The sequence below is a fragment of the Mchenga conophoros genome, linkage group LG7, assembly GCF_057382185.1.
Source record: "Mchenga conophoros isolate Kocher_MC1m ecotype Shallow Benthic linkage group LG7, M_conophoros_male_GT1.1, whole genome shotgun sequence".
NCBI lineage: Eukaryota > Metazoa > Chordata > Actinopteri > Cichliformes > Cichlidae > Mchenga > Mchenga conophoros.
The window spans coordinates 13,655,984-13,680,390 of record NC_140532.1 but is presented as its reverse complement, the minus strand read 5'-3'; the positions used below and the strand labels follow the sequence as shown (position 1 = coordinate 13,680,390).

General features: G+C 41.8%; 5 protein-coding genes across 8 annotated transcripts in view; 4 read left to right on the top strand and 1 right to left on the bottom strand.

Annotated features, from left to right (window-relative positions):
• Positions 1 to 3,116, top strand: nr2e3 (nuclear receptor subfamily 2, group E, member 3). Its single transcript, XM_085281099.1, has 9 exons — positions 1 to 136; positions 255 to 347; positions 616 to 760; positions 864 to 967; positions 1,081 to 1,344; positions 1,505 to 1,689; positions 1,809 to 2,049; positions 2,133 to 2,238; positions 2,366 to 3,116. Exons 2-9 carry the CDS (start codon positions 260 to 262, stop codon positions 2,496 to 2,498), a joined length of 1,266 nt encoding a protein of 421 aa, XP_085137225.1. The 5' UTR covers positions 1 to 136; positions 255 to 259; the 3' UTR covers positions 2,499 to 3,116.
• Positions 3,117 to 3,890: 774 nt separating this feature from the next.
• stoml1 (stomatin (EPB72)-like 1) lies at positions 3,891 to 6,764 on the top strand. Its single transcript, XM_085282232.1, has 7 exons — positions 3,891 to 4,198; positions 4,549 to 4,655; positions 4,737 to 4,886; positions 5,558 to 5,761; positions 5,843 to 6,050; positions 6,127 to 6,327; positions 6,426 to 6,764. Exons 1-7 carry the CDS (start codon positions 4,057 to 4,059, stop codon positions 6,629 to 6,631), a joined length of 1,218 nt encoding a protein of 405 aa, XP_085138358.1. The 5' UTR covers positions 3,891 to 4,056; the 3' UTR covers positions 6,632 to 6,764.
• A 124-nt stretch (positions 6,765 to 6,888) lies between these two features.
• On the top strand, positions 6,889 to 9,886 carry cyp11a1.2 (cytochrome P450 family 11 subfamily A member 1, tandem duplicate 2). The gene is given in 10 exon segments (XM_085282231.1): positions 6,889 to 7,310; positions 7,482 to 7,637; positions 7,768 to 7,967; positions 8,075 to 8,278; positions 8,384 to 8,544; positions 8,627 to 8,761; positions 8,763 to 8,794; positions 8,930 to 9,008; positions 9,121 to 9,312; positions 9,399 to 9,886. Coding segments are annotated over 10 exon segments (1,554 nt in total). The 5' UTR covers positions 6,889 to 7,038; the 3' UTR covers positions 9,522 to 9,886.
• Positions 8,269 to 23,605, bottom strand: ccdc33 (coiled-coil domain containing 33). The gene is made up of 11 exons (XM_085282233.1): positions 23,555 to 23,605; positions 16,882 to 17,084; positions 16,719 to 16,782; positions 12,459 to 12,654; positions 11,164 to 11,252; positions 10,932 to 11,063; positions 10,728 to 10,818; positions 10,526 to 10,644; positions 10,356 to 10,421; positions 10,155 to 10,271; positions 8,269 to 10,071 (listed from the first exon to the last, which is right to left on the bottom strand). The coding sequence occupies exons 1-11, from the start codon at positions 23,603 to 23,605 to the stop codon at positions 10,000 to 10,002; spliced, it is 1,200 nt and encodes a 399-aa protein (XP_085138359.1). The 3' UTR covers positions 8,269 to 9,999.
• stra6 (signaling receptor and transporter of retinol STRA6) overlaps positions 12,557 to 24,407 on the top strand; it is a 66,831-nt gene continuing 54,980 nt past the window's right edge. For 2 of the 4 annotated variants that reach the window (XM_085282226.1, XM_085282229.1), the window contains exons 1-3: positions 12,561 to 12,709; positions 12,928 to 13,060; positions 13,161 to 13,247. The gene's annotated coding sequence lies outside the window, so the exon portion shown is untranslated. The other 2 variants (XM_085282228.1, XM_085282227.1) reach the window with 2 other exon arrangements.

Sequence of the window (24,407 nt, the reverse complement as noted above, 5' to 3'; positions counted from 1 at the left end):
AAGAAAGAAGACGGCGAGTTGTATCTCCCTTGACCCCACCTTCATCAGATTTAAGCAGTACAAGAACATCAGCACTGTATCCAGATCACTCAACAAGGCTTATTCTTTAAGGAGCTTCCCTGAAGCTTTCTGTGAGGTAGTGTAAAGAAAAAACTTTTGATGAGCATGTTTTTGGGAAAATTGTGGCCAGTACTTTATCACAGAAAACAGTTCATGCAAAACAGGAAGTCATCTTATGTTTATATGTCTTTCAGTAAGGATGGAGGAGCAGATTTCAAAGATGAACATGTTTTCATCGGACACCTTGAAGGACTTCACGCAACAGAGCACAGACGGAGCTCAATCAGGTGAGCCAATACTTACAAATTACTACAAATGTGCAAGATTTTAGAAAGCTTAGATGATGATTGTTAAAGGCTTCTCAGTACAGCAGACTAGACTCATAATTAATGCTCACAAAGTTTTAAATACATAGATTTACACACAGAATCTGACACAAAGCTCAAAATGCGTAAAAGAGTGAGCTAATTTTACATCAGTCTGTAGTTAAAATAGCGTTGGTGCTCAAAAGAATCTGAAATTATTTTAAGTATTTCTACTATCTATTCTCTACAGAAAAAGGTCTGCGTAAATCGTTTGGCCAAGGCCTGCTTTGTAAAGTTTGCTCTGACTCAAGCAGTGGCAAACACTATGGCATCTTTGCCTGTAACGGCTGCAGCGGCTTCTTCAAGCGCAGTGTGAGGAGAAGACTCGTCTATAGGTGGGCAAGTGGCTCTGTGAAAGGCAGCTGTACATAACAGGAAAACAATCATATGACAATTAAGGAAGTGCATTTGAACTCCATCTGTGTCTTTATTTCATAGGTGTCAGGCTGGAAATGGCAGGTGCCCTGTTGACAAAGCGCATCGAAACCAGTGCCAAGCTTGTCGATTAAAGAAGTGCCTCCAGGCTGGCATGAACAAAGATGGTGAGAAACTCAGAAAAAGCAGACCTTGTAGATATTATCTGTGCGTATTGATATGAAATACCTAAAGCCTCACTGTGAGATGGTGTAGCTTTTCCTGTGCTTTGTTGTGGCAGCTGTGCAGAATGAGCGACAGCCTCGAAGCACAGCTCACGTCAGTCCGGACTCTATAAATGTCGAAACCAAAAAGGAGCACCTGGTCACCACGCAAGCGCTCAGCCCCTCTGACACCTACTCAGCAGTCATCTCCAGGCCTTTGGTCACGTCGTCAGCTCCAATTTCTGCCACAGTAAAACTTTGCAGCAACATAAGTAACAACCACCGCTTTATGGTCAGCCTGCTGACTGCAGAGACCTGTGCAAAACTGGAGCCAGAGGACGGTAAGATCAAATGAAAGAGGTAAAATAACTTGGAAGAAAGAGGTGTAAACCTATTTGTCTTGAAATGAGTAAAAATATTTTGAAAACAGACTTTTTGATTTGACTTTACGGTGTGGGATATTTGGATTGTAATGCCTATGTCTCTTTTTCTGCTACACAGTGGAGGAAAATATTGATGTGACAACAAATTCAGAGAGGGACCTCACTCCCTTCGACAGCCGTTTGTCCCCTTATACCTCCAGCTGTCCAGAGAATGTGTATGAGACATCGGCACGACTCCTCTTCATGTCAGTCAAGTGGGCAAAAAATCTGCCTGTGTTTGCTCACTTGCCATTTCGTGACCAGGTGAGGCCTGTAGACAGATATTTTTTCTTTGTGTATTTGCATCTTAAAATGTTTTTTTTAACATATATGGATAGTGTGTGAGACTAATGAGATGCTCAACATTTCTGTGAAATCCTCAGGTGATTCTTCTTGAAGAAGCTTGGAGTGAGATGTTCCTCCTGTGTGCCATCCAGTGGTCTCTGCCCATGGACAGCTGTCCTCTTTTGTCTCTGCCAGACCTTTCTACCCCACAGCAAGCCAATATCAACCTTCTTACTGCTGACCTGCAGATCTTAGAAGAAGTCTTTAGTCGCTTTAAAGCCCTGACTGTTGACCCGACAGAATTTGCCTGTCTGAAGGCCATTGTGCTGTTTAAGCCAGGTAAGGAATCACTGATGCAGCGATGGTAGTCACTGATTTCTGGATCACCAAACCGATGTCTGCTGTTTGAATCTCCCACGCAGAGGTACGCAACCTTAAAGATCCAGAACAGGTGGAGAATCTGCAGGCCCAGTCACAGGTGCTGCTGGGTCAGCACATCCATTCAGTGTATCCCAACCAGGGTGCCAGGTAACTGCACTTTCTTTTCTAACAAAATACCACAAAATCTTCAAACATAATAACAGCTGGAGAATGTCAAATCTCTCCCCCCCACAGAAACATTTAGCTCGCACTCTTTTTGTTTTTGTCCAACAAGGTTTGGGAGATTAATTCTTCTGCTGCCTTCCCTCCGCTTTGTGAATTCAGAGAAGATCGCTAAGCTGTTCTTTCAGAGGACCATTGGCAGCACACCCATGGAGAAGCTGCTGTGTGACATGTTCAAAAACTAAGCACACGGAGGAAAACTTCCTGCAAGCTGTGTGACTGTGTAATTCATGCATTCTGCTGATGACTTCTTTCATGTTTAATGCAAAAAAGCCTTTATGACAAAAGATATTTTGACATATTACTGTTTGAAAAACACAGTCATGAATGGATCAGAGACATTTATGTGAAACTGTGCTTTTTTTCCTCAAGACAAAGGCAACTTCTGGTTATGGCATTCTATTAAAGCACATTTTTCTGTTAAGTTACAACCACAAAGTCGTCTTGTGAAGCTTACAGCTAGACTTAATCATTCAGCGTACTGAGTAACAAGCGAAATAACAGTACATGCCAGCAAACATGTTTTTAAATGTTTTAAATGTCTATAAATATGAAGTTGTATTGTCAAGTATAATGATTTCTGGGATTTTTTTTTTTCTATTTGATTCAAATAGAGTAAATAAATAATGCAATAAACACTATAAAATATAGAATTCAGCATAAAAAGTATTCATCTTTTGAGAAGAACATGTATAACACATGTTTGAAACAGAAACCAAAGAGCTCTGATAGGTTTATCTTCCAACTGTTTTGTGACCATCATTTTCTTTGTTGAATTGTATTAAATGTATCAGGTTGTTCTAGATGGTCTGAAAAATATTAAAAGTATGACACAGAAAGAGAAAACCATATTTATACTGGGTAAAAGATAATTATATCCACAGGTGCAACAGCTCTGTGGTAGGCCACGTTTTGTACGAGAGCAAACAGAGCATCACATTCTCATGCATACATATCATATCATATATATGTATGCATATCATATCATACATTTGTTTAGAACACTACTTCAGTACATAATTTAAAAGTTGATTTGTACAAATGAGTAATATAGGGGTGAGGCAGTGCAGTATATTTGTTCATTTTTCTTATTATTATCATTATGTTAATATTGTGCATAGTACCTTCAAAATAAAAGAGATAACATTTAATTCATAAGGAAAATGTATAGTGCATAAAAATAGGCTTTGGGGTCAAGACAAAAAACTGTGACTCGAACATATAGTGGAGTACTTTTAATATGTCCATGTTACTTTAACAGATGGATTATAAACATGCAGTGTAATGCATCTACCCCCCCCCCACCCCCATTTTTGCACATGTCGAGGAGCGTGTCAGGCTACATTTCAACCTTGAACCTAATGAGAGGAGGGGCTTCACCTACCTTTAGAATGTGAGGGACCCAAATTGCAGAAGACCTGCAAAATTGCAAAATGAATTTATTTAATTAATTATTTAATAATGTTTTTATTGAATATATGTTTTCACTTGTGGGTTTATCGGGATTATCGCCCACAATCCAGAGGACGGCGCTAATGCGCCTAAAGGCTATTTGACAGCCTCCGTGGCAGAAGAGGAAGAAGCAGAGGCGTAGCAAAACAAAAACACGGAAGCGCATCAGGATAGTGAGCTAAAGTAAAAGTGTATGAAAACAAAGTTTTTGGCGCGCTGACATTTGCACGGTGCCCGATAAACAGTATGAAGGTGCATTAATTAGGCGATAGCAATTATTTCAAATTACCAATGTTTAAAAACTCGTATCGCCTGCTCCCTCAAAGGGACTTCAGCACTCCGAGGACTCCTGGTCTGTTTGTGGACTCTAACAACTACCACAAAGGCCTTTCGTTTGACTACATCCCCAATGTTACTGAAAACGACTTCACAGGTAGGACACTAGTTAACACGAGCTGGTTTAGGGGGACATAATTTGTGGTTTAGGGTACGATTGTTATTCACTTCAAAGAGAAAGTAAGACAGACACTTAACTTCTTTTTCGTCAACATAAGTTATATCAAAATACACAAAGAATATAATGAAATGTCTCATATATTAGAGGTGGGAATCATCAGACAGCCCACGATATGACATTATCACAATACTTTAGTCATTTGTTCCTATATTTCATATACTTTAGCATACTAGCACACTTTGTACACTGCATAGCTCTGGTGCGAGTGACTTAACTTGACCATCAGTAATGAAAATAACCCCTTCTTGGGGTTTCTTCCCTTTTAGACACCTCCCAGGGATGGTTGTCGTGGATCTGCAACCTAGTTGTCATCTCCCTGGTCTACATCTGCACCTTTTTAACCTTTCCAATAACGGGATGGTTTGTACTGAAAGTAAGTTTGGCTTAAAATTGCACCCATAGCATCTCCACTCACTTGTTGAGAATAAACAATGGTTTTTTTTTTCCAATTCAGACTGTGCCAAACTACCAGAGGATAGTAGTGTTTCGTCTCGGTCGAATATGTCCTCCAAAGGGCCCTGGTATCGTCCTTGTGCTGCCTCTCATTGATCAGTGGCAGAAAGTAGATCTGCGCACCCGTGCTTTCAACATCCCCCCTTGCCAGGTAAACTGCCAGACATGCTGTTATTGGTATAGCTGGCCTGTGGCATTTAAAAAGATAAATAAAAAGATGTTTCAGCATGTTTGTTAAACATGGTTTTGATAGTCTTTTGGATGAGATCCACTCTGCCCATATACATGTACAGTACATGATAATTAATAGCTAAAGAAGTGTTACATTATATCTTTTTATCCTTAAGCCACAGGAGAGGTTAGCATAGGATGAAATACATGATCTGTGTGCCGTTGTTTCCTGGTTTCTGATTGCATAAGATCAGCTGATTTTTCTGCTCTTGCCACACTGTAACACAACACTTTTGAAATCTGATACTGGTAAAACACATCTTATACGCATCATTTACCATTTAAAAATGTTTTAAAAGCAGTAACTTCAGTTCCATGAAATTTATTTTGTGTGTGCTGGAGATAATTTTTTCCTTCTCATATGGCTTAGCCTGTCATTCTTACCTTTAATACACTTAAAAAAAAGACAAAAACAATTCAAACTTCAAGTTGATGGCATAATTTATATTCAATTGAGCTTCAGATTTTTGCAAAGCCATTCCTCTTAGGAGCTGTGAATGTTATTTATTTAAGAGGAGATGCTTATGTACTAATTCGTTTGCCAGTTTGGCTTCATGTAAGTTCAGCTGTCAGTACACTGTGCTGTTATAGGTGACTACTCGGGATGGTGGTGTGTTGTCAGTGGGAGCAGACATCCAGTTCAGGATCTGGAACCCAGTCTTGTCAGTGGTGTCAGTCCAGGATCTCAATGCTTCCACCAGAATGACGGCACAGAAGGCTTTGACCCACAGCCTGGCCAAGAAGACCGTCAGGGAGATTCAAACTGAGAGAGTGAAATTAGGGGAATATCTTGGGGTGAGGACACGCTTTAGCTACTCTGTGCTGATTTCTTTTGCTGTATCAGTTCATGTTTACATTCATGCTTCATGTTTACAGATGGACATAAACGAGATGACTCGTCCTTGGGGGCTGGAGGTGGATAGAGTAGAGCTTACCCTTGGTTCTCTACTGAAAGCCCCAGAGGACAGCCCCTCTGCCCCCCTGATTATGCCCTCTGCACCTGGACTTGAAGGCCTCACTGGCCCCATTCAGCAGTTGGCCATGCACTTTCTGAGCCACGGTGCCACATCACGGCCTCAGCAGGGTAAGACAGAACACTTAAAAAAATCTTCTTGCATCTTTTCCATAATTAGTGCTGTAATCTTCACCTCTTTCTTCAGAGGACAGCATAGCATTTACGGATGAGCTCAGCAGTGCTGCCGAGTCTGTCACTGCCACACCAGGTTGTGTTGAAGAGCTGCTCAGCAAAGTCAAGCTGCTCCTCTCTGAGTCTTTGGTCCGCCAGGTTGGGGCCTGTTATCAGTTTGACATCAGCTCAGGAGATGGACAACAGCGCCGTTACTATGTGGATCTGAGCCAAGGTGATAAATGTCATGATTATGGAATTTTTACTTGGCGCTAAATGTGTGTACGAAAACATAAAAAAAATGAAATCTGTCTATTTCTCTTTGTACTTTAGGTAGCGGTGCAGCTGGGGAAGGGTCCTTGTGTCGAGAACCAGATGTAACCCTGAATATGAGTGACTGTGACCTTCTGGACATGTTTCAGGGTGAACTGCGACCAATAGCTGCTTTTACAAGTGGCAGACTTAAAGTCCAGGGAGACATTAAAACAGCCATGAAGCTGGAAGAACTCATAAAGCTACTTAAGAAACATCAACTATAGTACATTTTAATTAATTTATTAAATCTTTAATTTTAACTATAAACTGTGTTTTTCATGTATGCTGTGACTGAATTTCTGTAATATTCTTATAATTTCTCACAAATTCCAAGTAAATGCTTGTTTACAAAGATAACGTGCTTTCTGAAGGTTATTTTATGCAACACTGTTTGAAACATGATTATAAAAAGAGCTGTGAAACTAGATAAAAGCTTCAGTAATGCGGCAGAGCTGTCATAATCAGTTCTTTGGTCTATTCTGTGAGGTTCAACTAGAAAGCCTTGATCAGGGCAGAAAGGGGGGCCGACTCTATAGACCAGCCTCTCGCCTCCCTTTTTGCACCAGGTGTCCTTGGCAGAGCCAGAGTAGTTGCTGAAGGTGGAGCAGAGTGAGCATTTTTTGTTGTTCAGATGGCCAAGTGGAGTGTTTGGCGTAGCCCTGTGACGCTGCCGCTGTGCTGGGCAGAGGAGCTTACAGCAACAGGTGTGCGCTGCAGCAGCAGCATGCCGGTGATCAGACAGGCATGCTCGGAAAGCAGCAGCGTCGTCAGGCCTTTCAATGAAGTTCCTGGACTGTGGAAGAATGGCTGGGTTAACTTGTACAATTTCTGGAAGTTGGATGGCTTCAGAAATCTTCACCGCCTCACGTTGCAGAACTTCAACACTTTTGGACCTATTTACAGGTAAAGGAGTCCAGGCTGTTTGATTCGTTCTACATAAAATGAAAAAATTACTGCACATGGCTGACCAAAACGTGATGGGTTTTAAGAAAACAAAAAAACAAACCTGTAACCTACAATTTCCAAGGTCAAATGTTCATCTCACAATTTCTTTTCTTGTTTTCTGTATGGCAGAGAAAAAATAGGTTCTTATGAAAGTGTAAATATCATCAACCCCGAGGATGCTGCCATCCTCTTCAAAGCAGAGGGCCATTATCCTAAAAGGCTGAAGGTTGAACCATGGACATCATACAGAGATTACAGAAATCGCAAATATGGAGTTCTTCTTAAGTACGTCCTGTTACTGTCCTCTTCCAACTCTTCCACTATTCAGACACTTTGACAAAACCAGTCTCTTCAGTAAGCATTACCAGTGTTAGCTAAATACTTTAAAATAATTACAAATCTGATTGTCACACAGGAATGGAGAAGACTGGAGATCAAACCGTGTGATTCTCAACAAGGAGGTGATTTCCTTGAAGATGCTGGAAAACTTTGTGCCTTTGCTGGATGAAGTGGGCCAGGATTTTGTGGCCAGAGTTCACAAGAAGATCAAGCGAACTGGCCAGAACAAGTGGACCACTGACCTCTCTCAAGAACTCTTTAAATATGCATTAGAATGTAAGACTAACATTTATTTAAAATATTCAATTCTAATTATTCCTGCCTTTTTTAAACTCAATCACACATCACTTGTTTCTATCTCATGTTTGTTTTGTCCAATATAGCGGTGAGCTCAGTGCTGTATGGTGAGCGTCTGGGTTTGATGCTGGACTACATTGACCCAGAAGCTCAGCATTTCATTGACTGCATCACCCTTATGTTCAAGACTACCTCGCCCATGCTGTACATACCTCCTGCTCTCTTGAAGCAGACTGGATCAAAGGTGTGGCGCGACCACGTGGAGGCCTGGGATGGCATATTCAACCACGGTGGGACACATAGGTTGAAAATTTAATTCTGAAATTTCAAAATACAGTTTTTGCTTTTACTGTGGTGCAATTTCTTGTTTCATTTCTGTCCTTTCCTTGCATCAGCGGACCGCTGTATCCAGAACATCTACAAGAAGCTACATCAGGATGCAGGCACTCCAAAGAAATACCCAGGAGTCCTGGCAAGCCTGCTCATGCTGGACAAGCTGTCCATTGAAGACATCAAAGCCAGTGTCACTGAACTGATGGCGGGTGGAGTAGATACAGTAAGGAGAAAAAAAAATTTAAGTATGAGGAACTGTGTGACTGTTATCCAGATTTTTAAGGCTGCTTCTGGTTGTGTTACAGACTTCTATAACGCTTCTGTGGACGTTGTATGAATTAGCCAGGCACCCCAACCTCCAGGAGGAGCTCAGGGCAGAGGTGGCTGCAGCTCGGGCCGAAAGTCAGGGAGACTTGCTGGAGATGCTGAAGCGGATCCCTTTTAGTCAAAGGTGCTCTGAAGGAAACACTCAGGTGACTGAAACACATGTTCAAGACATTTAAGATAAGACCAGAAAAGATACACTTTATCAGAATGAACTTTTGCAATTCTCTTAGTTCATTAGTTTGTGTTTCTTTTATAAAAGTGGTTTTCTTTCTGTGTCTCAGGTTGCATCCGGTGGCAGTGAATTTGCAAAGATACATAGCAGAAGACATAATTATTCAAAACTATCACATCCCAGCTGGGGTAGGAGGCACAAAAACATATAAATGATGTATTTATATTTGAGTATTTGACCATTTTCATACAAACTGTCATGCATGTTGTTGTGTCTGTATATGTCTGTATGTGTATTCAGACTCTGGTCCAATTAGGGCTGTATGCTATGGGAAGACACCCCAAGGTGTTTTTTCGTCCGGAGCAGTATCAGCCCTCTCGCTGGCTGAGGACCGAGACCCACTACTTCAGAAGTCTGGGCTTCGGCTTTGGGCCCCGTCAGTGTTTAGGACGAAGAATAGCTGAAGCAGAGATGCAACTCTTTCTTATCCACGTAAGATATAAAGAAAATAATCAGCAGTATTTCCATATATATGTGGCACACTGACATCATACAAACTGTCTGTGCTACCTTTGCAGATTCTCGAGAACTTCAGAGTGGAGAAACAGCAACATGTGGAAGTAAAGAGCACCTTTGAGCTAATTCTCGTGCCAGACAAGCCCATAATATTGACTCTGAAACCTGTACAAGCAAGTCAGTAACATCGCGTTTGATGAAATTAACTGTAAACGGCTTCACAAAACTCCACAATATGAACAACAAATGAAAATCTTCCAACCTTAGAGTTGTAGGGAGAGCAAGAAAAACACAGGAAGGAAGGAATAAGTTAAAGAGATACTGAGGTAAAAACCTCAGTTTTTACCTCAGTATCTCTATAGCTAGACAACAAAGTAATGATACATATTGTAGATTGCTTAGTGAAAAATGTGATTACTAAGGGACATGTACTATGTGTGTGAAATATACTAAAAATCAGGAATGCATTGTGCAAATTTATTCCACTTGTACTTGGCAAAAATTTTCATTTATGTACCAATGATGAATAAAAAAATACAACTGATACAAAGTATCTGTTTTTATATGTAATTGTCTATGGTTTACATTTTAAACACACTTTTTCAGATTAAATCATCACATTTGAATTAGATCTAAATTTTAAATCACAGACTCTGTGTCCCATCAACAGTTCAATTCATTTGCAGGTCTTTTTACAGGTTTTGCTTCTGCTGTCCTCTTTGCTGGTATAAGGAGCTGTAGGAAGTAACATGCAGTATTTGAGAATATTAAATCCCTTCATACCATAATTATATGGAGAAGGGTGAGGCCTGACTGACCGAAGGAACATTTTGAAGGATTGCTGTGGATGTCCGGATGAAGCCGTGCCTGTGCTCGCTCAGTTTGGTCAGCATTTCTTGCTTCTCTCTCCCCCATACTTTAGCGTTCTCCTCCAGCTTTAAAGATGCAAAAGAAGAAAAAAAATATTTATAAGGAAATAAATAATTAGACCAAGTATATCTTATTTATATTTTCTTAACCTGAGCTTCCAGTGTTTGGATTCGTGCTTCAGCCCTCTCCAATTTATGTCGTAAACTCCATTCCTCCTTGAGTGTAAAAATAGAAAAAAAAATGTCACTTTTAGGAGTTGCGAGGGAAAATTTGGATACTATCATAGTCATTTGCAATATTTAAGGAGTTTAAGAAGTACCTGGTCTGACTGCTGTGTTTTGAGTGGTGCAGGCAGCTGGTGAATCCTTTCCAGCTCTTTTCTGAGACGGCCGTTCTCTGCTGCTAAGGCTGATTTCATTTCCTTCTTTTTAAGGCCATCTTCTCAGCATGAAAGGAGATCAGACACTCCAGTCATTGTCAGTGCTTTTGTGATCATAATTGTTCCCACTGGGTGCACCTACCTCTTTCCATTAGCATCAGCCTTTTGTCACCACGATGAATATTCTTGTCTCTGAGCTTTCCATCTAATGCTTTCTCCATTTTTTCTATGACCTAAAAATAAGGATGGCACAAACATAAATATCCCCACATGCGAATTATAAGCTGCTAGTCACATGAGAAGCATATTCACTGTCATGAAATTAGATTAGTAACAGACTGTTCACCTCTTCCTGCTGTTTCACTGTGGCCTCTAAAGTTGCCATCTTTGCCAAGTGACTCTGGTGATGCTGCAGATCCTTCTGCTCCTGCTGGAGGACTCTGCAGAGCTTTAATAGCTCCTGCTCACTATCATTTTTCTGCACAAAAAAACAATACGAGTTATATAATCAATGGAAAGACACTTTCCTGAGACGTGTTTTTAAAAATATTCATAATGTGTGTGGTGTGTTTTCTAACCCGGATGAGCTCATTCTGCAGATGTTGTATGCGGTCCCTTTGTGTGGCAGCCTTGCTCACCTCACTGGCGAGCTTGAATTTTAGAGTGGCTTAAAAAGAGCAGAACAATCATCAGAACTGCAGAAACTGTCTGTCATCCCTTACTTACAGGGAACGTGTTTTTTGTACATTCACTTAAAAACTCGATCGCTGAGCATATCTAAGTAATGAGTTCGAATTTCACACTAGTTTCAATAACATGTCAGTTTTATGCCATGTGCTTTGGACCAATAATAATCAAAAGATCCATCAATATACTTTTGAATTTGAATGGATCTTTCGGAGGGATGGGAGTTAAATCCTATCCTTTTGCTTTTGATGTTAGCAAAGAGACCTTCTGGAACGTCCTTTCCCCGAGGGCCACAAACTGTCCTTCAGGAGATAAGGGTTGTAGTACACACGGAGCTTATCGTGGTCCATGGCCTGAATAAGCTTCCTTATCACAAAATGACAGTCTGCCTGGGAAAGGACACTCACAAGGATTAACGCATGCTGAGCAGCCTTGGATGTCATGACTTCATCTGCCGAAGAAATGACCTTAAGTCTGTTACGGCACTGAGAGAGAGCTAGCTGGGTGGTAAATTATCTGACTTTAGTGGATCAGCACCTAGTCCTTTATTTGCTCTTAACTTCTTAGGAGTTTAAAATTTTGCTCTGAGACTAAATGATGGTGTGTGGATAATATAAAGCTGAGTAAAACTTAAATGTTAAATTTATTTAAGTGTCAAATCACAACAACAACATCCTCAAGGGACTTTGTATTGTAAGGCAAAGACCCTACAATAACGCAGAGAAAATCCCAACAATCAGACAAACCCCCCATGAAGAAGTAATGGGCAACACTGGGAAGGAAAATTGATGACAGGGGAAATAACTAATGATGAAATGCAGAGTGATGTATAAACACCCAGTGAGTGAAGAAGAAACATTCACGGCATCACGGGAAGCCCCCAGCAGCCTAGGCCTATTGCAGCATAACTAAGGGAGAGTTCAGGGTCACCTGATCCAGCCCCAGCTATAAGCTATAGACTTATAAGCTATATATGCGAAATGGAAAGTTGTAAATCTAATCTTAAAATTAGAGAGGGTGTATATCTCTTGAGTTCAAACTGGGAGCTGGTTCCACAGGAGAGGGGCCTGAAAGCTGAAGGTTCTGGCTCCCATTTTACTTTTAAAACATAAACTCTACTTTTAAATGCCCCCGTGAACCACAAGCTACCAGAGAGTGAAGTTAGAGTGATATATTACTTTTGTACCTATTCGGTCAGCAATTTCAGCCTTGGTCATGACATCAATGTCAGTGTCGGCCAGAAGATCTCGTCCAAGGTCCTGCTGCAGAGACAGATCACTGCGGAGCTGACTGTTTTCTGCCTCCAAAGACAGCACCTGTGTCCTAAGTGTTATTATGTCTTCTGCCATCCTAGACATTGCTGAGCGATAGTTTTCAATCTCCTGATGGTGAAAGAGTGCCTCACATTAGAACATTTTCAGTGGCTTAAAAGCAGAGGTGAGAAGTAATGAAGTACAAATACTTTGTTACTGTACTTAAGTAGAGTACTTAAGAAGTAACCAAGTACAAATAGTAGAATTGTCAGGTATCTGTACTTTATTTGATTATTTATTTTTCAGACAACTTTTTACTTTTACTACCTACATTTTTATACAAATATGCGTATTTTCTACTCCTTACATATGCAAAACAGTCTCGTTACTTTCGGTTCAAAGGTTCATTTATAGCTTATAGGTGGGCCGGAAGGAGTGCAGGTGTCCGCAATTTGTGTTCGCGGTACTTCAGAATCAAGCTAGCGCCACAGAAGAGGAGCGAGCATAACGGAAGTAACGTTTTGTTAAGTGGCAGGTAAGTACAAATTAAACGTTTCTATCAGCAAAAACACGCAAACTTTTTGTGTGCAGTTTGACGCACAGTGTGTCGCTAGCTAAAGGTCTGGATTTCCTAGGGAGAGAAAAGCGTGCGTGATAAATTCAATGAGAGATGGAGGAAGACAGACAGGACGTGAGAGGAAGAAGAGAGGTTGTATTTAAAGGTAAGAAGTGCTCAGTGACTCTGATGAACTGCAAATTTAAAGCTTATATGCAATGTCTTGTTTTGATAGATTATGTGTTTTCATTTTTGTGAAACAAACTAAGCTATACTAACTTTGTGCCATTCAAATGTTGCATGAATATTTGGGGTATTTTGCCCAGGATAAACAGGGTAGCTTGCATTAACGCACCTTGTTGGACTGTATCAAAGTGGTTTTCCTAAAAAGTAAATAGGCTAATCAAAGTGGATCTCCTATTTTTCAAAGTAACAGTGGAAAAAAAAAGGTTTTAAAAAAGTGATGAATAGGTCAATCTTTTATTCTCTATCAAATGAAATATTTTGTCCCATGGATGGTTATATATATATATATATATATATATATATATATATATATATATATATATATATATATATATATATACACACACTCTCAAAATCTGGCAAAATAAATTTTTTTATCACACATTCAGCCTTAATTAAACAGTAACAGCTATTAAAAATGATCTCAGTTGCCAGATTATTAGGTAGACAAGAGCTGAAACAGAATCCATCCTGAAGTTTTCTCTGTTTAATTAACACATCCAGCTGTGCAATGTTCAAACTACACATAAAACATGTCTGAAATTAGTGTAGAAAGAATAATTTATTACATGTGTTCCTAGGTGTACCTAATAAACTGGCAACTGATTGTATTAATATTTGATATAACCGATATCATACGTTACTAAATGTATTTTAGGAAAATATTTTGATTGCATACTCCTCAATAGTGAGGTGACTGTTATGCTTTAAAAGGAATCTAAATTTCTACAATGCAGCCAAAGATTTCACACAAGACCACAGTGAAGGCTGATGAGCCTTTTCAGCTGTTATATGTGATCGGGCTAATTGTGTGGCGCTTGTGGGTCTTTTTCTTTCTTTCTTTCTTTTGTTAAAGAGGACTTTGTTTAGTCAGCAAAGACTTTCTGGGAAGTCAGTTGGATGAAGAACAAGTTAGTCAAACTTCTTTTGTCTTCTCTGGAATGAAAAATGATCTTAATCAACCGACCCACAGCACATTGTTACCTTTCTGTGTAACGTGCTGCACACAGTTTCCTGCATCTTCCTACAGTGGAGTCATTAGCTTGTGCCTTGTAAATTGAGATTGTATGAGCCAGCCATTAGCTGCACACTTGACTTAGCACTGTGACATGAGCGTGAAGAGAGTGTTGATTCAGATGGCTGTTTTATTTTACTGAATCCACCTGTTGTAATGTGTTTGAGCTTCATTCAAGTCAGTGAATGTCTTTTTTGGCTTTTTTAAGTTTGACAAAGGTGGTGTTATTTTGAAAGTCTTTGCCAGTCAGGCCTCATTTGAAGTTGGCACACTTTGCACATGTAAAAAATAAAATTAATAAAATACCTAACAGTTCTTATGGTTAGAATAAGGTTACATCAAATGCATCAGAGATGAATTTGCATTTAAACTGATGATGCTTAGATTAATTCACTGAATCCTAACTGTATACCAGCTTTATGCTGTCTAGTATAAAGAAACAGTATAGTGTCAGGGGATGGACATCACCCATGGTAGCTTGTGAAAATGCTGACATCTTGTTGAATTCAGTTATGTAAATCCACAAAGAGCAGCAGGTCAGCTGATCACAGCGTGTACACTAAGAAAATCTACTGACGCTCACATTAATTGTTATGAGTTGGAATTCTTTTTCCCACTGAGCCACTACAGAGATCTTAGGATTCCCCCCACCTGTTGAGTCCCACTATAACCAATGACTTACTCGTTTTCCTGTTTAGGTGTGGAGGCAAAGTTACCCTCTACAATGTAGGTAACAGAAAATAGATATTTTTAAAAATTCTCTTTCACTGTTTGTGTCCTACTGGTCTACTACTACTTGCATTGAACCTTATTAGTGCCTGTCAGATCAATAAATGCCATTCTTTTTAGTGCTTATAGTGGCATTTTACTGTCATGCACTGACTGGTGTCAACAATAAATTCACTGGCCTGTAAACAATTTGATATTAGTGGTTATGAGCGAGCGCCACCACTAGATGTCTCCTCAAACCCATGTCTTAAGAGAGTAATACAGGATGTATTACCATAGACACACAAACAATTATAGCAGCAAAAGGGATGAACAGGCTTGAACTGGTTTTAAATAGGATAACTGGTAACTTCTGGTTTTCAGATATGCATGTAGCATGAGACACGGGGTATTACTGCAAGCCATAAATGAATGTAATCCATTGACTTGGATGTTCCTCTAATTGATTGGTTAAGGTTTGGTATAATGTATTCATAACTCTGGCTCCTCAAATTCATAAGGGCATACCACTCCATCCTGTAAAGGTGTTTTGTTAGGGGAAATTTAACCGGGGATTTTGCACAAATTTTAGTCGTTTACTCATGCATGCACACACGTTCCTCTCTGAAAGCTGAATTTCTGTAGAAGCGAGCAAAAAATATATATTTCTGGGAAATTCTTTAAAGAAATTTGTTTCTTTAAAGGCTGACAAAATGAGTCTGGGAGGAGAGCTTTTTTATCAAAGCATTTCTTTGTACAAGGCCCCTGGATGTTGTCTAGCAGCGTGCAGGACCCATTGTTCTGTCACATGCTCTTCTATCAAGTTGAATAGCCAGAATTGAATGGAGACAAGAGGCAGGTCCAGCTGTATGTATGAGCAGGGGGGTGACGATTAGGGGATTCCAATCTTGGATGGTGTTGTTGTGTCTCCCATGGGACACAAGGGGTGAAATTGAGCATCTAATTGAAAGGGCAGGGACGAGGTGACAATCATGACTGTAGATGAGATGTCGTCTCTGCTGGGGGCCCAAAGCAGTGTGTGAATGAGAGCTCCCCGTGATGAGTCTGGAAAGTCCTTTTATGTGTTGAAAATAAAAGGGAATCTCTGTCTCTGGCTGGATCCCTTCTATTCTGTATGATATAAAGCCATTAAACAGGTCTGATGTCATGCATAAAGTCACGTCAGGACAGATGTATGACAGCTCGACTGAAACATGAGGATTTCACATTTGGCTGCATTTTATTAACCACATTATTTTACATGTAAAGTATTAATAATCATTGTCTATTAAACTTTAAATATGCACTTTTGCACTGAAAAATACTTGTTGATAAATTAAGCACATATAAAATCTACACCCACAGACAATTTAAGGCAGTGTGCAGACATAATAGTCTGGCTGTAAATAAAACAGGAGAAAATGGCAAGATATTCGAAAAGAAAATGTTATTGGAACACTTTAAGCCTCATCAGCTTAATCCTCCTTCAGTGCAATTACAGTCAAGGAGAAATGTTAATGTATTCATTTTATCTCCAAACTGTGACTGTTTGCTTCATCATCTTCTCATTTCACTGGCCTCTCTGTGTCACTGTTCGCTAACTAAATATGACATAGGATTGCCTCACTGATTGATTGAACAGTTAAGATATTGGTCATGCCTATTCACCTTTGTTTGGAGGTCAGAGATCTCTGCTACGTGGGGATCATCCTCAAAGTCATGCGGAGGGGGCCTAAAGCATGAGAACACAATTGTAGTCTAAATTTAAGTCTTTCATTTACTTTCGAAATAAATCAAATAAATCTGTTTCTCATATATTTTTGCACCGTACCGCATGTGTGGATGAGGAACTTGATACATGCTGTTTATGTTAGGTTTGTTCTCGGTAGAGTCTGCCCTCTCAGCTTTAGTATTCTGGTCTAGCTGGGCAGTGCCTGGAAGCTCAGTCTTTGCTCTGCTGCGAAGCAGCTGATTATCTGGTAGAATCTGTGCCAGGGCATCATGAGATGGGAGATTGTATTTTCCCCTCTGAAACTGTAGAGCACATAGTGTTTGATTGTCACAAATGATTTCCAAACTTGCTCAAAGCTGTTTCAGAAACAAATGTTGTTAAAATCTGTATGAATATCAAACAAGCATCACTTAAAATGCTAATGGTCTCTTTTAACTTCATTTACTGTCCCAGAAACATACAAATTATGCATCATAACTTATTCAGAATAAATGATAAGCCAACCTGAAATGCCCAAAATATGTACTTGTTTGATTGGCCACTCCAGGTTGGCTCTAAAAGCAACTCCTATGATGAAAATGTAGAGCTTTGGACAAAAATGATTTTCTAATTATTCTTTGTCCACTAATCATACCAGTGCTTATAAGTCCAGTCTATATGACACATGCTAACTAGGCAGCTAGTTTACTTGGCTTCACCCCCTGTAAAAGATAAAAGTAGCTGAAGCCAAAGTTTAAGTGCCTCAAACCCGCATTCTTTTTTTTTTTTTATCAAATCCTTTGGTGTCAAAACACATCTTAAAGACTTTAAATCAGTAGTCCATCCATCTTCTTCCGCTTTATCCGGGGCCAGGTCGCGGGGGCAGCAGCCTAAGCAGAGAAGCCCAGACCTTTCTCTCCCCAGCCACCTCCTCTAGCTTATCCGGGGGAACACCAAGGCGTTCCCAGGCCAGCCGAGAGATATAATCTCTCTAGTGTGTCCTGGGTCTGCCCCGGGGCCTCCTCCCGATGGGACATGCCCGGAAAACCTCACCCAGGAGGCGCCCAGGAGGCATCCTTGTCAGATGCCTGAACCACCTCAGCTGGCTCCTTTGATGCGGAGGAGCAGCAGCTCTACTCTGAGCCCCTCCTGGGTGGCTGAACTTCTCACCCTATCTCTAAGGTAGAGGCCAGCCACCCGTCGGAGGAAACTCATTTCCGCTGCTTGTATCCGCGATCTCGTTCTTTCAGTCACTACCCACAGCTCGTGGCCATAGGTGAGGGTAGTGACGTAGATCGACCGGTAAATTGAGAGCTTCGCTTTTACGCTCAGCTCTCTCTTCACCACGGCGGACCGTTGCAGGGTGCGCATCACTGCAGCCGCAACACCAAGCTGTCTGTCGATCTCCGGCTCCCTTCTCCCATAACTCGCGAACAAGACCTGAGATACTTAAACTCCTCCACTTGGGGCAGGAACTCATCCCCGACCCGGAGTGGGCACTCCACCCTTTTCCGGCTGAGAACCTTAGTCTTAGATTTGGAGGTGCTGATCCTCATTCCTGCTGCGTCGCACTCGGCTGTGAACCATTCCAGTGGTTCTGTTGGCTACATTCATGAAGCCAACAGAACCACATCATCCGCAAAAAACAGAGATGAGATTCCGAGGCCGCCTAAGTGAAAGCCCACCGCCACTTGGCTGCGCCTAGAAATCCTGTCCATAAAAATTATGAACAGAATCGGTGACAAAGGGCAGCCCTGGCGGAGCCCATTACCCACCGGGAACGAGTCCGACTTATTGCGTGCACCTCCCACAGGACACCCCGAGGGACACGTTCGAATGCCTTCTCTAAGTCCACAAAACACAGGTAGACTATTTGGGCAAACTCCCATGCGCCCTCAAGTATCCTTGAGAGGATAAAGAGCTGGTCCAGTGTTCTGCGACCAGGACGAAAACCGCATTGCTCCTCCTGTATCTGAGGTTCGACTAGCGGATGAACTCTCATTTCCAGCACCCTGGCATAGACTTTCCCAGGGAGGCTGAGGAGTGTGATCCCCCTGTAGTTGTAACACACCCTCCGGTCCCACTTCTTAAAAATGGGGACCACCCATTTTTCTGACAGTCTTGTCTGCCAGTCCAGGGGTACTGCCCCTGATCTCCACGCAACATTGTAGAGGTTTTTCAACCAGGACAGCCGTACAACATCCAGAGCCTTCAGGAACTCGAGGCGGACCTCATCCACACCAGTGGCTCTGCCACCAAGGAGTTGTTTAAGTGACCTCCCCCCCAGAAATTGGCGGGTCATCCCCCTCATCCCCAGACTCTGCTTCCTCCTCGGAAGACATGTCAGTGGGATCAAGGAGGTCCTTGAAGTATTCCTTCCACCGCCAGACAATTTTCTCAGTCAAATTCAGCAGCGCTCCAACAGCACTATACACAGTGCAGGTAGAGCACCGGTTTCCCCTCCTGAGATGCCTGACGGTTTGTCAGAATCTCTTCGAGGCAGTCCGAAAGTCTTTTTCCATGGCCTCTCCGAACTCCTCCCACACCCGAGTTTTTGCTTCAGCCACTGCCCGACCCGCATTCCGCTTGGCCTGTCGGTACCTGTCAGCTGCCAAAGTCCCAGAGGCTAACCAAGCCCGATAGGACTCCTTCTTCAGCTTGGTGGCTCCCTTCACCTCTGGTGTCCACCATTTGGTTTGGGGGTTACCACCACGACAGGCACCAACCACCTTACGGCCGCAGCTTAATGCAGCAGCAGGAGATGCTGAACATGGTCCATTCAGACTTAATATCTTCAGTCTCCCTCGGAATGCTGTTGAAGCTCTGCCGGAGGTGTGCGTTGAAGATCTCACGGACGGGGGCCTCTGCTAGGCGTTCCCAGCACACCCTCGTTTAGGTGCACCGGGTCTGTCCAGCGTCCTCCCCCGCCACCTGATCCAACTCACCACCAGGTGGTGATCAGTTGACAGCTCAGCCCCTCTTTTTACCCGAGTGTCCAGAACATATGGTCACAGGTCTGGTGATATGATTACAAAATCGATCATCGACCTGCGGCCTAGAGCTTCCTGGTGCCATGTGCACTTATGGACACTTATGTTTGAACAAGGTGTTTGTTATGGCCAAACTGTGATTTGCACAGAAGTCCAATAAAAAAACACCGCTTGGGTTCAGATCAGGGAGGTCGTTCCTCCCAATCACACCCCTCCAGGTCTCGCTGTCGTTACCCATGTGAGCATTGAAGTCTCCCAGTAGGACAACAGAGTCTCCAGGTGGAGCACCCTCCAGCACCCCACCCAGGAACTCTAAGAAGGCTGGGTACTCTGAACTGCCACTCGGTGTATAAGCGCAGATGACAGTCAGGACCCGTTCCCCGACCCTAAGGCGCAGGGAACAAACCCTCTCATCCACCAGGAAGAACCCCAACGTACAGGCAGTAAGCCGAGGGGATATTAGAATACCCACCCCAGCCCGTCGCCTCTCACCAGGGACAACTCCAGACTGAGACAGAGTTCAGCCCCTCTCCAGGAGACTGGTTCCAGAGCCCAAGCCATGCGTAGAGGTGAGCCCGACTATATCTAGCCAGTACCTCTCAACCTCATGCACTAACTCAGGCTCCTTCCCCACGAGAGAGGTGACATTCCATGTCCCAATTGCCTGTCTTGGTAGCCGGGGATCAGTCCGCCAGGGCCTCTGCTCCTGGCTGCCACCCGGCACAGAATGCACCCAACCCCTACGGCACCTCCTGCAGGTGGTGGGCCTGCGGGAGGATGGGCCCATGTCCCTTTTTCGGGCTGTGCCCGGCCGGACCCCACGGACTAAGGCCCGACCACCAGATGCTTGCCCTTGGGCACCCTTCACGGGCCTGGCTCCAGGGCGAGGCCCCGGTAACCCTATCCCGGGCAGGGTAAACTGTTCCCTCGATGTTTTCCTCATAAGGGTCTTCTGAATCGCTCTTTGTCTGGTCCCTCACCCAGGACCAATTTGCCATTGGAGATCCTACCAGGGGGAAAAAGCTCCCGGACAACATAGCCCCTGGGATCCCTGGGACACACAAACCCCTCCACCATGATAAGGTAGCGATTCACACATCTTAAAGACTTTAAATCCGTAGTTTCAGGTCTATTTTGTAAATTGTGGGCATTCTGTGAGTCAGAAAAAGGAGGATTATGCTCACTGGCTAATGACCTGTCAGTTAAAGGTTTTTACTCAGTTGTGGTGTCCTTGGTTTCTTTGTCAGATCCACCTCTTGCTAGTCTTGTTCAGTATCAGAACACCAACATGGTGATAGCAAAAACGTTCAACTTGAGACTTTAACCCTTGTATGGTGTTCGGGTCTGTGAGACCCGTGTTCAGTTTTTTTCAAAAGAAAAATTAAACAATTAATTATTTTTTCACGTGTAAATGTGTTGTGTCTTTCCACTCACTCCACTTGATTATAACTGATTTATTTATAACATTTTATATAAAAGAAAAACGAGAAGCACATTAATTCATAAATGTGATCTAACAAAGGTAAAGGGAAAAAATTAACCATGTTTGCTGTTCATATGTCTTGTAATTGGGATGAAGTAAACATCTGTTGAGTAATTTAACATAAAATTGTTTGATAGTGTTAATTTGGAAAGCCAAAACTCTAGCGGGTCCACCAGACCCATGAACACTGGCTGAGTAACAAAAATACGAACACCACACAAGGGTTAAAACATGGCTTCAGTAAACAATGAGTAATGTCACCATAATGTCTATGACTGAACTTTTTCTTATATGAGTGACTGAAGTATTAGTCACAGACTGTTTGTAAGGGTTTTGTGGACTTGGCATTGGGAAACCCTTGATCGTAAGTCAATGATCAACTTTGTCACTGCATCATTTATGGCAGAGTGGACACCCTAATGGAGGGAGGAACTGAGTTGTTGGATCAATTGCCTGGGGAGGACACCGTACAGAGGAATGTGCCTTTAGTGTGTGTGTGTGCGTTGTATTTGCATCTGGTGGAGAGCCATGTTTGGCAGAGCCCCACCTCTCACCACTGGCAGAACTTTGCATTCTAAGGATGGCATGGTCCAAAAGAATGAGATCATGGGTAAAGGCTGTGAGAATGAGCTTTCTCCTAAGAGTATCTGGGCTCTCCCTGAGGATCTCAAAAATCTAGGAAGGGCTTAGAAAAGGAGCCAGATGATTTGGCTCAGTCTTCTGACTAGTAGCCTCCTGGGTGCTTGCTTGAATGTAAAAGTTGTCCCAGGGCAGACTCAGCATGCTGGAGAGATTACATCTGTTGGGTGGCTTGAGAATCCCTTGTCGACTTAGCTGGGGGAGAGAGGTCTTGGCACCTCTGCTTAGACTGCTCCTCCCACAACCCGGAAAAGATAATCCAAAAATTAATGAATTAGTGGATGATTGAAGGAATGGATGGATAGACAAACTGGACCTCTAGGCAGTGATTGTGGTGTTGACCTATTGATAAATTTATAATGTAATATGGCAATTACTATTGTTTATCATCCTGATTGTGCTTATTTGTACTGATGGCACCTTGCGAATAAAGCTAACTAGAGTTACTGATGACTTAATGACGTGGTTCAGGAGTCTACTACTGACAAGCATATAACAAGGTTCATAGGCTCTCCATCTATGATTGGTCTTGACTGTAATTTATTTATTTTTTTTAAATGGAGCAGAATTCCTCCTAAGTGTCAAAATAAGAAATTTGTGATATTGAAAATAATAGTATGCTAATAACTGGTCTAACAGAAGTTCTGCAAAACAAAAACCCATTCTTCACCACATCATCATGGTCACCTTCATCAAATCTAGTCAGTAGTTTGTGTCAGTGAGAAAAGTTTTCCCCCCAAAACACGTTCTCTACTTCCTAGATATTGAATTGGTCAAATAGAAATGTAAACATTTAAAGGTAAAATTTTTAAATGAAGTAAAAACTGTTACTACTATTATTACAAAGACAACAGCGATATCAACTCTAAAGATGTAGAGCTAGTTTTTGAAAAAACACAAAGGGATGCCAAATGGTCATTGTTATCTGTACGATGGAAAATGCTGAACAACTTCCCGTGACAATAAGGGAGGACTAAATCAGCGGTCTCCAACCTTTTTTACGCCACGGACCGGTTTATGCCCGACAATATTTTCATGGACCGGCCTTTAATGTGTCGCGGATAAATACAACAAAATAAAACTACCGGTAGTACCGGTACCGAAAAAAAGACGATTTATTCATAACACACGTGAAAAGACCCAGGAAAACCGAGTTAACGATCAAAACGATAACAAAATAACGCTGAAAACCGATAAAAACCCTGAAAATCATACATTTCACACCTGAGCCTCAACTCTCGTGGCCCGGTACCAAACGACTCACGGACCGGTACCGGTCCGAGGCTCGGGGGTTGGGGACCGCTGGACTAAATGACTTCCACAATGGTAGATTTAATGTTATCTAACATTTTTACATAAACTGAAAGCTTTTATCAAAATACATTGTATCTATGACCTTTCTCACTGCACTGTGAGCGAGGCCATTCCACCTCTTCATCACTTGAATATAAATGCTGTTACATCAGTAGGCATACACTACCCACTCCATAACTAGAGAGCTCTCTGTCAATAGCCCTGAAGTCCTTTAAGTGTGAGCATTGCATACGCAGTGTACACTTTCAATGATGACAGTTGCCTGGCAGCGCAAATTCAAAAAAATGGCATTAAATAGAGTCATTATCCATTATCTTTCCACTGACTTGCCCACTAACGCAAATACCTCCACAGTGTCAGAACCTACCTGCACAGCTGCAGATGTGCTGAGTGATTTCATCTTTTTTGACGCCTTCATCCAACACAAAATGTCAGAGTCCTTTAACTGGTGGTGAATGGGAAAGCTGAAGCTTTGACATTAATCAGCTTGTAACCACAACACAAACCTTAGCGACTTCACAGGCAGTGAATTCCCACTATGTACAAAATGCTGTAATATCATGTTTCAGCAGAACTCACAGAAATAGAGTGTTGAGGCTTCAGTTCTTCTCATTAATTCACAGAGGCTTCAGAGACTCACACAAACAATGTATTCATGTACATTGTTTGTGCTTTTGGCAGCAGCAATATAAAACTAGTGCACATGTAAATGTATCCGTACTTTTTATTCAATAATATATTAGGCTGAAAAGGGGTTTCGTGTATCTATACTGTACCTTAAAACTACAAAATGCCCTAATGCTGGAGTTAAATCACCACTGATGAAAATGCGGTGTTGTTATTACCTTGTTATAAATTAACCTAATCCAACAGCATGAACTTATATCCCTCAAGTAACTAAAGGTTTCCTATGTGCATGAAGTGTTTGGAGGAAATTATGAAGAATTATCATTAAGCTAAACACCGTAGAGCGCTCATTCTCATTCTCTGTCATATTGTAGGGATTACGTTGTTTCCATAAGGATATCACACTGCACCTCAGTTGACAACTGGTGCAATACCATATGCTGAAAAAGTCAAACATGTCAGTATGAGGAAAATAACAGCCAACCTAATAACAACATGTAGCTTACCATGAAAAAAGCTACACTCTGTTTAGTTATTAGATAAATATTAGGCTAAATTTGTGTTGAATAATTCACTGGGTGCTTCTGGCTATG